The sequence below is a fragment of the Rhipicephalus sanguineus genome, chromosome 6 (genome assembly GCF_013339695.2).
Source record: "Rhipicephalus sanguineus isolate Rsan-2018 chromosome 6, BIME_Rsan_1.4, whole genome shotgun sequence".
NCBI lineage: Eukaryota > Metazoa > Arthropoda > Arachnida > Ixodida > Ixodidae > Rhipicephalus > Rhipicephalus sanguineus.
In genome coordinates, this window is record NC_051181.1 from 99,482,051 (window position 1) to 99,493,256 (window position 11,206).

Sequence of the window (11,206 nt, forward strand, 5' to 3'; positions counted from 1 at the left end):
AGACACGAATCAGCGCCGATACTGCGCATCGTGAAATCCTCGATAACCTCCGCTTCTCTTGTATCTCTAGATCACGATATAAATCTGGCGCTATCGAGTTCTGGCTGACAATGACACCTGCTGCAGTGGGTAGCTAAGTTACCAGGGTGACCAATGTGTCTGCTGTTGTAACTATGCTCGCGCAAACGCGTGTTAATGCCAGATTGTCAAACGCGTGATGAGGGGACGCAATATGCTACGTAATCTACACAAAACACAAACTTGTTCAGATGGCTGACAGAACACATCTTATTTTTCCTCTACTGATAACTGTTAACTTGGTGACCTAGTGAAATTAGTTTTTCAGGGACCGCGAAGGTGCTAGGAATGTCGTATCTATTAGCTTTTTTTTTTTTTTCAGTCCATGCGACACACCGTGGACACAGGGTAGAACTAGAAGCCGCTCACTTGACTTCTCTTCCTGTGATACCGCGATCCCGCGACCTTCTGGTCGCGGGATCGCGGCCAGAAGGTCGCGATCAGAAGGTCGGGATTCGATCACGCGACCTTCTGGTCACGTGATCGAATCCCGGCCGCGGCTGCTGCGGCGGCCACGTTTCGATGTAGGCGGAATGCTTGAGGCCCGTGTACTTAAGGTTTAGGCGCGCGTTAAAGAACACCAGATGGTCAAAATTTCCGGAGCCCTCCACTACGGCGCCCCTCATAATCATATCATGGTTTTGGGACGTATAACCCCGGCAATCATTATGATTAGCAGCTGTAATGGCAGCGCTTTGACCCACGGTCCGGCCATATCGAATGCACATGCGCGGGAGACATGTTGCGAACATCTCTACTGGCGTGTACGACGGAGGAGATGGTGCTGACGTGCCATCGGTCCGTAGGACACGCTGCTACTCAAAAACCTCAATATTTCTGGCAGTGGTGCAGGTCTGTAGACGAGTTGAACGCTGCTATCATCGCTAAACAAAAGTTTATAAATCCTGCCGGGAAAATTTTACACGAACAAAAAGAAGATAGCACGAAAAAAGCCAGACGAACTAGATTTTTCGACACCAAAGTAAACGAAATGTATGTAACCCGGTTTGACTATTAATGGCCCAATTTGGCAACCCTGAATTCTGATCTGTGCTGTGCAGCGCGCACTTGACTAACGTAAAATAATACAGAACAGGAAAGGAAAATGAAAGTTCGGCACTTACCGGCGCGTCGGTTGGTGCTCTCCCGACTCAAGAACGACTCTTCTTGAAGGCGCCATTAGCTCTGTGAAACAGACTTGCCGCACTGTGTCCGAAGCCTCCCAGGACCAGCGACTCTTCCGATAAATGGTGCTTTGGGGTTAGATAAGACGATGATTGTGATAGAGGTTTGAGGTCAGCAGAGAGAGAGTGGGATCAATTTGAAGTTATAGGAAGAGACACTAATTTCTTAATACGGCACAAGGTCGTGGTGGAGCGAAAGATGAAGGAAAAGTGGAAGCGGAGAGGCCCCGTCCAGACAAGCGTGGCAGCCGACCAACTTCACGACTAAAGAAATAGTCCTGCTCATGCAGTCAGCGATTTTCTGAAGGCGGGGTTACCGGCCATCAGGAGTCTGTCTATTGGTGCAGGCACTGTGCACCGCGGACTTCTAAATGGAGAGGAGGTTCCCCTCCTTACTGGGCGTTTGCACGGGAGTACAAAAGCCGACGTCACAGCCTCGGCAATGAAATTTTGGGGGGTCACGCTTATTAACAGGCCAGATTTCGGTGCGTAAAGGGATTTCATTGACAAGGACACGTTTGCCAAAAACCGGGCTACTTTCCTCTTCCCAAGAACCAGCTGCCGAGTTCCGGGAAAGGGCCCCGGCGAGATGCTGCCGAAGCACGCCAGCTCTCGGTTTGGAAAGTGTGAAGTCGCTGTGAGTGCCACCACATACACAAGCCCATACCCTGGGAACAGGTGCCGGTGGGCAAAAAAAAGTTTCGCCGGCCGGATCTTTCTGCATTGTTTCGACTGAAATTTCTTCAAATTTTTATTTGCTGAAGTTAGAGCATTTATCTATAGGCTTAGAATGTAACCGTCCTCATTTTACTGGCGCAACGAAGCAGAGCCACTGAAGACCAGTTACACGATTCTCTCAGGTCAACCTGTGGTGATTTAGACGTAAGGATGCCAAACCGTAGTTATGTACCGCCACGCACATACAAAAAAAAGAAAAGAAAAGAAATGTATACACACTCCGGAAGCGAACATTGCATATTTTCACGGTGTTTGTAAAAAGATTTGCGTACCATAGAGGTGAACGTACTTGTCGTGACGTGTATGCATTGCAGTTTTAAACGATGCGCAATATCGGCGGCATCGTGGATTTGAGTGCTGAGCGCGAGGTCACGGATTAGATACCCAGACGCTGAGACGTGCACCCAACTAGAGCTGCAGAATCAGCAGTAACGCTGATTCTCGTCCATGTTATCCGACGTTCACATCTTAACAAGCACAAAGCATGAGTCACACAAGGAAATGACACATAAACAGGACGGCAGCTGTTTACGTGCCTCTGTTTACACCCGTCCTTTTGTCTCTTCCTCAAGAGATTGTTGCTTTGTGCTTGTTAAGATGTATAAGTTCTGTTACCACCAACTAGCCCAAATTAACTGCAACACTGATTGTAGGCGGGCCAGTTGGTACATACCGAGCGTGACTGAGCGCCCGTCTTGGCGCGCTGTTGTTCACGCTTAGCCCAAATTTCTGCGTTAAATGTTCTCCGACGACGGAACAACAGCAGTCCGGCTCGCGACGTCTGTCTTCAGTGCGCGGCCGTTGGTGCATGCTTTCGTGCGTCCGTCTTTGAGGCGGATATGCCGCTGCCTTTTAAAGCTGTACCCGACAAAAGCTTGAGGTGTCCCTCACCATGTCATGGAAGAACCGGTGGCTGCACGGCGACGCCATAGAGGCCCAGTTGCCCGTACAGCCAAAATTTCCCGCCACCCTTGCCTGTCGACAAAAACTGCCCATCTGCCATTTAAGCTTCCTTTATTAGAAAATTTATTTGGTTTTAGTATTTCTTTGGTGCGCGCCAGGGTTTTTCGAAACACCATCACAAGCCTTACAGGCAGTCTTGGGCAGAGTAACGCGTTACCGGTAACTAGTTACTTTTTTCGGTAACTTCTAACTGTAACTAGTCACTTTTAAGTTAGAGTAACTTGTAACTGCAACACTGCTACTTCTGTAGTTTTTTTTTAATTATCCCACACCAACACTCGTTAAAGGCTGACATTAAACGCTTTCCACGTTTTCGAACTTTCTCCTCCACCATATCCTCTCCACCTATCAACTTTCCACAAATGTGCTCCCTTCGTAGTTTTATATCTTCCCAGCGCAGAAGACCGAGTTCGAAGTTTACTTGTAAACTACATGTCGTAAATCAATCATGTTGCAGCTGAAGAGCTCGCTAAGTTCATGTCCCCCTTTTTGGGGGGGGGGGGAAAGCGGGGGGGGCAGGGGCGTAGCCAGGGGGGGGGGGTTGGGAGGTTCAAACCCCCCCCCGAAATTTTTCAGTTTTGCTGGCGTATATATACACGCCCCCATACAAACGCACGCACGAACATACAAAAAGTATGGTTGAACCCCCCCCCCCCCCGAAAAAAATTTCTGGCTACGCCCCTGGGGGGGGGGGGGGCATATATCCTTTTTGTCAATTCAGCTCCCAGCTCTGCTCTCGATGTGCCGGAGCATTCCTTCGTTCCGAGCTCATCGTGTTTGACAGGTGCCTAGAAAGCAGCAGCGCGAAACGGCTGAAAGCCAGAACTGCCGTGAACTAGCAAAGCAATTTTCTAGAACCTCTTTGTAACTGACTGTCAAAGGTCTACTCCGACTTCACAAAAAAATTATTAACAAAATGAGAGGCGTTTCGCCTCGTATGCAGGTGGCATCCTCAGTATGCCCTGGCAACAAAAAAAAAAAATAACGAAGGTTGATCAGTTCATTAGTCACACATGTCCTTGCAAACCTTTGGTAGGGGGCCACGGTTGTTGTTGCAAGCCGATGCATTGTTCGGAATGAACCACGATTCCCGAATTCCCCCCCCCCCCCTTCCGTTCATGAGTCAGCGTCGTCGCATTGTTTTCGTCGTCAAAGCTATGTCCTGTCCAGCAGTGTTCACCAAGCTCCGTCTAATTACCCCTGTCACACAGGGCAACTTAAGTGCACTTTGAGGGAGTGCACTTCGCCGCTAGTGTCTTTCACACGCTGTCGTGTGAAATGTTGTTATGCATTAAAACATACTATACCACAAAAAACTACTTTGCTATTCTCGTTCTCAGGCAGTTTACAGCCACGGCCGCCAGGGGCATGCCGAGCGCACGCCGTGCAATGGCCGCATCCGCCGCGTTGGTACATAAAGCTGCAGCGCACTAGGCCTATAAGGCCTAGTGCGCTGCAGTTTTGACTGAACAAGTGGCGCTGCCCGCGGCGCGGCGCGTTTCTATTCAGTCGCGGCTGAGAGCGGGTGCGTACGGGGGAACCATAGCAACTAGAAAGGACGAAGCTAATTCGCGGTCAAACAGGTGTGTAACTATGTATTGTGGCGTGCATCGCTGTCGCAACAGCTACAGAAACACTGTCGTTAAGCTGCCAAAAATAAAATTATATGAATTTATATGGAAGGCTCACGAGAACGAGCGACGACAGCGTCGGATAAGGGCGGTGCGAAGTGCGAGATAAACAGACGCTCTTAATTTTTTAATGCTTTCCTTGCTATTACTGCGCATATTTGCTCGCTATGGTCATAAACTCTGCCTTCTTTTAGCCCCGATGGAGGTCTTAGGCAGCTCGCGTGAAGCACCGAAACCGCATAGGCAGTGCCCACTTCTTGCGCAATGATGAGAGAAGCTCGAAAGCCCTGCATTCTGCCTGTGTGTTCCGACACGTTTTCCTGCGTGCTATGGGAAAGGTGACAGCGTGACCCTGCGACGAAGCGTTAAACATCTTCGTATCTAGAAGGGGACGCGGCGATGGCCAGAGCCAGGCGCATGATAGGTCTGTGCAGGATGTGTGCTCGCACTTGTTGACAAACATATACAAGCTTACACCATCTTCAGCGTACACCCTTGCATCTGCACCTTGCTCCCACAATGTGCAGTTGGTTTTATAGACAGCTGGGAAATTGTGCAGAAATAATCGAAAAGTCCGAAGGGAACGAGCCAGCGTAAAAAAAAAGCGAGAGGAACGAACGTTTTTTTCTCTTGCTTAGCCCGAACACCAACTAACGCACGCAGACTGATTAATAGCGAGAAGCCCTGCTGAATAGCGAGAACGGAGGGAAAAGTCAAAGGTAGCTCTTCGCGTTATAGATGAGGGAAGAAAAAGCACGAGCCGAGCAATGGCGATGTTGCTGGATGGAGGCGCATCTTCGTCACAATGCTTTTAATTTAATGTAAATAATAGAAGACCTTAATAAAACTTTGATAACCCGAAGGCGGACGTCCTAGTCGACGCTCTTCACACACTTGCAACTGACTTCGAAGGGCCCCTTTGCTGGCACAGTTTGCTCCCTGACGCCGCAAACATGATTAGCGGCGTAAAGATCACTGCCGCGAAGAAGATTGCTTTTATTTTAAGTATCTTTCCACGTATTCAGCTCCGCGGAATCCACGTAATCACGCGCGCTGCTCGTTGCGCAGTGCCATTGCTCTGCTCACACAGAGCGACATTCGCAACATGTCACGACCGGATCACGCGCGCTGCCGCTACTCGCGGCGCTCACTGTCCTAGCGCCGCAGCGCCACCATACCAGCTGTCGAGACTGTCTTAGGTGTACGGTCTTAGGGTTTTGCGAACCTGCGCGCTCGTCGCCTCGCCGCGTTGAAAACCCCGCTTGGCCTTGAACGAGCCTTTAGTTAAAAGATGGTTTCGTCTGTGTCGTCTAGTTTACTCTCCGTATTGGTCCTCTTTCTGTTCGACAGCCATGCCTGTCGACACAGAGCAGCCGCTGCCTTGGCCTTCCTACCGTGAATATTTTTCGGTGTTGAAGACGGCAGCATTTGCAGAAAATAGTGCTCTACTAGCAAGACGTTCTCATCGAACCTGCGGAAGCATGTAGAGGTAAGTTTCACCTTTATAAATGTCGGGATTCCACTTTTGTACGCCTGTTTCATTGTATACAACGAACTATGCCGATGAAGTTGAAGTTACTGTAATTAAACTTTTGTTGTGCGCAGAAAAAACACCTGGTAGCCCTGAACGAGTTCGACTCCACGAAGAGGAAAGCCCAGCATGGTCCCACCGTGGGAGAGAAAAGGCACGCGGGCGGCAGTTCGACGCAGACACTGGAGTCCTGTCTTGCAGCAAAGCCAGTGACACCCTTTGCGTGCGAGCCGGCCGAAACACATTAGTAGCATCTCCTGTGTTTCCGGCGCGCCGCGAAAAAATTTCGGGTCGCGGAGATTAGATTCGAGGTCGCTCTTAAGATTTTTCAATTTTGCATGCGTGTATATATACACGCACACATACAAACGCACGCACGAACACACACACACACACACACACACACACACACATATATATATATATATATATATATATATATATATATATATATATATATATATATATATATATATATATATATATATATATATATATATATATGTAAAGTGATTGACCCCCCCCCCCCTAAAAAACATTTTTGCTACGCAGGAAACTGCCGGACTAAGCTTACATAAACTTTGTTCATTCATTCGTTCACGCCCCCGCTACGAATGCTGCTGTCCACGGGAATGGACAGACAGGCATTAGTTTTCGCAACAAGCTGGGACTCTTGAAATAGATTGTGTGTGCCAACTGCAACGAAATTTTACTCTCCTCAAAAAGCCAATTTATAGGCAGTCTAGCTGGAGATCATGCTATCTGCCAAATGTCGCCTCCGAAATGCGAGTGGTTAACTTATGCGTTCCTTACCCAAGAAACTAGAAAAAAAACGTCGTCATTACAGCTGACCGGAAGTGACGCAGATCCCAGCTCGACAGACCGAGCGATGCATGAGAATCTTGCTCTGCGCTTCCGATGCACGTCGTAAGTGGTGTAAGTGCACTCCGCGCCCCAGATTTTTAGTGAACTTCTGCGACTTTAAGCGTATCTATCTATCTATCTATCTATCTATCTATCTATCTATCTATCTATCTATCTATCTATCTATCTATCTATCTATCTATCTATCTATCTATCTATCTATCTATCTATCTATCTATCTATCTATCTATCTATCTATCTATCTATCTATCCGCCTACGACCTCGTGCTTTCGTGAACGGTTTCGTTAACTGGATATAAACGAAAATTGGTATGGTGTGGCTTGAGTGCACACCGAACATAAATGGCAGGTCGTAACATGAAAATTATGATATGCATGTCATGTGCGGCATGATTTACATGCTACGGTCTTGGGGCGCTCGCGGCCGTATCATTAAAAAAATTAGTATGGCATGACATTTGTGTATGACGAACATAAATGACGAGTGTTAAAATGATATGCATGCCATGTACAGCATGATTTACATGACACGCTCATGGTGCGCTCGCGGCCGTTTCGCTAGCTTGGTAGTTTAAAAAGTGGTACGGCGTGACATGACTCTATGAAGAACGTGACTGACATGTCGTAGCATGAAAATCATGAAATGCATGTCATGATTTCTATGACGCAGTCTTAGTGAACGATATGTCACGACATAACTGTCTTGATTTGCCTCAATGACAAACAAAGCGGTGTATGCAGCTCCTCGCTTACTGCTTCGCGTTACATCGATTCCCACAGTGCGTTGGATCTGCCGGATCTTTTTTAGATGTTAACGAACAAAGAATATATAAACATGAACCAAGGAAACACGAATACGTGATCATAAAGGTCCTTGTGCACGTTAAAGCGCTTCTCGAAGAAGCATGGATGCCCGGGTCGCTTGGCACCTATCATCTCGTCCTGCTGTCTTGGAGAACTCGCTGGTTCATCATTATCATCATCATCAGCCTGTCTACGCCCACTGCCGAGCAAAGGCCTCTCCCATGTTCCGCCAATCAACGCGGTCCTGTGCTTGCTGCTGCCACGTTATACCCGCGAACTTCTTATAACCGTCTCCCCTTCGCGCGTTTGCCTGGAATCCATTCAGTTACTCCTGATGACCAGCGGTTATCTTGCCTACGCGCTATACATGCCCTGCGCATGTCCATTTCTTCTTCTTCATTTCGACTAAGATGTCCCTAACACCCGTTTGTTCCCTGACCCACTCTACTCTCTTCTTATCCCTTAATGTTACACCTATCATTTTCCTTCCTCAGTTTTTAGTTGAACACTGTTTGTAAGCCTCCAGGTTTCTGCTCCATCGGTAAGTACCGGTAAGGTGCAGCTGTTATTTCGCTGGTTAGTTCACAATAAATGATGCTGCGGGTTTACGCCTCGGGAATTCTTCGGGTATTCGGGTACCTTTACTAGGTAGTATAAAAGCACCAATCGCCATGAAGGCGACTAAACCCGCAAAATAGAAATACAATAAGGTGCATCTCGCAGGTACTCCTATGAGATACGCATCTTCTTTATTGGCAGACAAGGAACCCACCAAATGCACTCGGGCAGGAAACAAACGCAAAAAGGACATTGCCAAGAACGTGTTGAATTAGCTTTGGAACAGCAATCAAAGTTTTTTTTGGATCCCTCGTTTACTGTTCAGCCAAATTATGTGCCTTAAACTGACTCGTGTTATTATTTGGGAAGTTGCGTAACGATGCGAGGCTGCCAGTTCCGTTCAACCACGTAGAGTGCAGGACGCTGCGGTTCAAGACGTGCTCCCACCGCGGACGGTTAAAAAAAAAAAAAAAAAGAAACATCCACGTACGCACAGCTGAGAAGTGCCTTGGTGGAGTGACTGGACTATCAGCTGTAGAAGCGTCATTCAAAGCACGCGGAATCATTCTCCACCTCCGGCGGCGTTTTCCGCACTTCCTTTCTAAATAAAGATATTATGATGTCCCACGAACGATTCAGATCACGGAAATTTCAGCACCGAGATGACATGCGCTATACGTAAATAAATAAAAGGATGAAATATGACGAGCGTCAGCGCTAACTTTTTTCAGTATGATAAAGAAGCTTGTTATTTGCAGAGAGACAGCTTGCCGTTTCCTGGCCGTCGAACCGTTCCTTGCCACAGCTTTGCCCAGGCCCGTAGCCAGAAATTTTTTTGGGTGGCGGGGGGGGGGGGGGGGGGGGAGAGGGGGCACTTGCTGAAAACCTTTAGTATTTGAGAAAAGCACCTATTTTTATTATGTATTTTCGGCAAAACATCCCCGTCGGTCAAAATTTCGGGGGGAGGGGGGGGGCATAGCATACCCCCCCCCCCCCCCCTGGCTGCGGGCCTGCCTTTACCCATAGTCGCGGCTCAAGATGGGATGACCTCGAGCCTCACTCGAGCAGGGTGAAACAGCCCTTGCTGGTGTCTTCGTGGATGTCATAAAAGAGCGCGTACACAGAAGGGTGTGCGCTGTGCGAAGGTCTCGAAGGCTGCCCACGCGCTGCGGCCATGTGACTTTCACCGTCCGCAAGCAAAAGGTGCGCCGCCATGGCCTCCACAGCCGTTTCTCGCCCATCGGCGCAGTCAGCTCACACCGGTCAAAAGTTCCTGTACCCATGCACTCGTGATTGATGGTTTGCGAAGTGTGGAATATGCACACCCTGGACCGTAGACACAGGCAAAAAGCGCCGCTAACGCCATAAGCGTGAGAAGGGGGGGGGGGGGGGCACCCCTAGTCACTTAAGAGGGGAGGGGGGCGCGAAGTCTGCCCCATACATTGACTTCATAAGGAGGGGGGGGGGCGATGAACCTTCGCCCGCCTTCTCCCCACTGAAGGAGAACCCTGCGCACGCCTATGGCTATCGCCGTAGCGGACCATGAGTGCGACCCACACCATTGTGAGTTGTTTAGGTGAACAATATAGAGAGGCCACCTTAGTTTTCCCGGTAGGCCGGAGGTCGCTAAACTGAACGACCCACGCTTTTTTGCGGTTCTTATCTCTCTCTCTTTCTTCTTTTTTTTTTTTTTTTTAACAAGGAAGAAGCAGGTCGAGATGGAAACTGAGACGGCACGCACGAGGCATTGAGCGACAACTTAATGTTTATTCAGGAAGCAACAAAATACGAGTGGCAAGGTGGTCTACCAGGAAAGGGGCACAAGAGGCGTGCGACGTACCACCCTGGCCGTACTGACCCCCCCCCCCCCCCCCCCCCCCAACGCGCGCAGCTGTGCTGTGCCGGCCACTTTCTGGGAAGCGGTGAAAGTAGTACAGGTGCGTGTGGGGACAGTCTGGTTTTCTCGGCACTCATGCACTCAACAAAGGAAGACGCAGACAAAAATGCTTGAAGCCCGTGTGCTTAAAGTCCCTAGATTTTTCCCTCTTCTTTCTCTTAGATTTAGGCGCAGGTTAAAGGGCCCCTAAAACCCCTCCGACATTTTCCCAAACATTTCAAGTAAACAAGCGCATCGCGTGCAGAATGCCGTCGCGATCAACGATGCCACACGCCGCAGCGCTACAGGTCGCGGGCGCGCCACAATTTCGAAAAAACAATAGCTTCTCCATGCTTCTCCTTTCCGGTCCCCGCCATTCCCGCCACTGACATGTGTGACATCACCAGTGAAACTATGACGTTATCAGTTTCGATGCTTGCGATTGGCCGAACGACAACCGACGACTTCCGGTTACTCTGCAAACAGCTGTTCGTGCGCACCTTGCTGTTCTTGGTCGTGTTGCCGCTTGCGAATCGACATCTGCGGTATCTGCGGCCCGTAAGGGCCCGCTCACGCTAGTGGCAAGCCAGGGGCGTAGCCAAGGGGGGGGGGGGGGGGGGTTGGGGGAGTTCAACCTCCCCCCCCCCCTCGAATTTTTTCAGTTTTGCTTGCGTATATATACACGCGCACATACAAACACACGCACGAACATACATAAAGTATGGTTGAACCCCCCCCCCCCCCCCGAAAAAAATTTCTGCTACGCCCCTGTGGCAAGCCTGCCGCAACGGCGCGGTGCCGCAGAACGTCGGCCGTCGCCGCACGCGCGACAGCAGTCCAACTTGCACGGCAAGCTACGCCGGCAAGCCTCCGAAAAACATGGCCGCAGTGCCAAAAGCGGTTGTCGTCCACCTCGAGTACCTCGAGTATCAAGTGGCCGCCGTGTGCTCTGTAGCGT

The 11,206-nt window shown here is 49.4% G+C and overlaps 1 protein-coding gene across 1 annotated transcript in view; it reads right to left on the reverse strand.

Moving 5' to 3' along the window:
* LOC119397433 (FAS-associated factor 2-like) overlaps positions 1-9,587 on the reverse strand; it is a 40,747-nt gene extending 31,160 nt beyond the window's left edge. Inside the window, exon 1 of the mRNA XM_037664858.1 lies at positions 9,433-9,587. Within this exon, the coding sequence (XP_037520786.1) occupies positions 9,433-9,587 (155 nt within the window). The remainder of the gene's footprint in view (positions 1-9,432) is intronic.
* Positions 9,588-11,206: the final 1,619 nt, after the last annotated feature.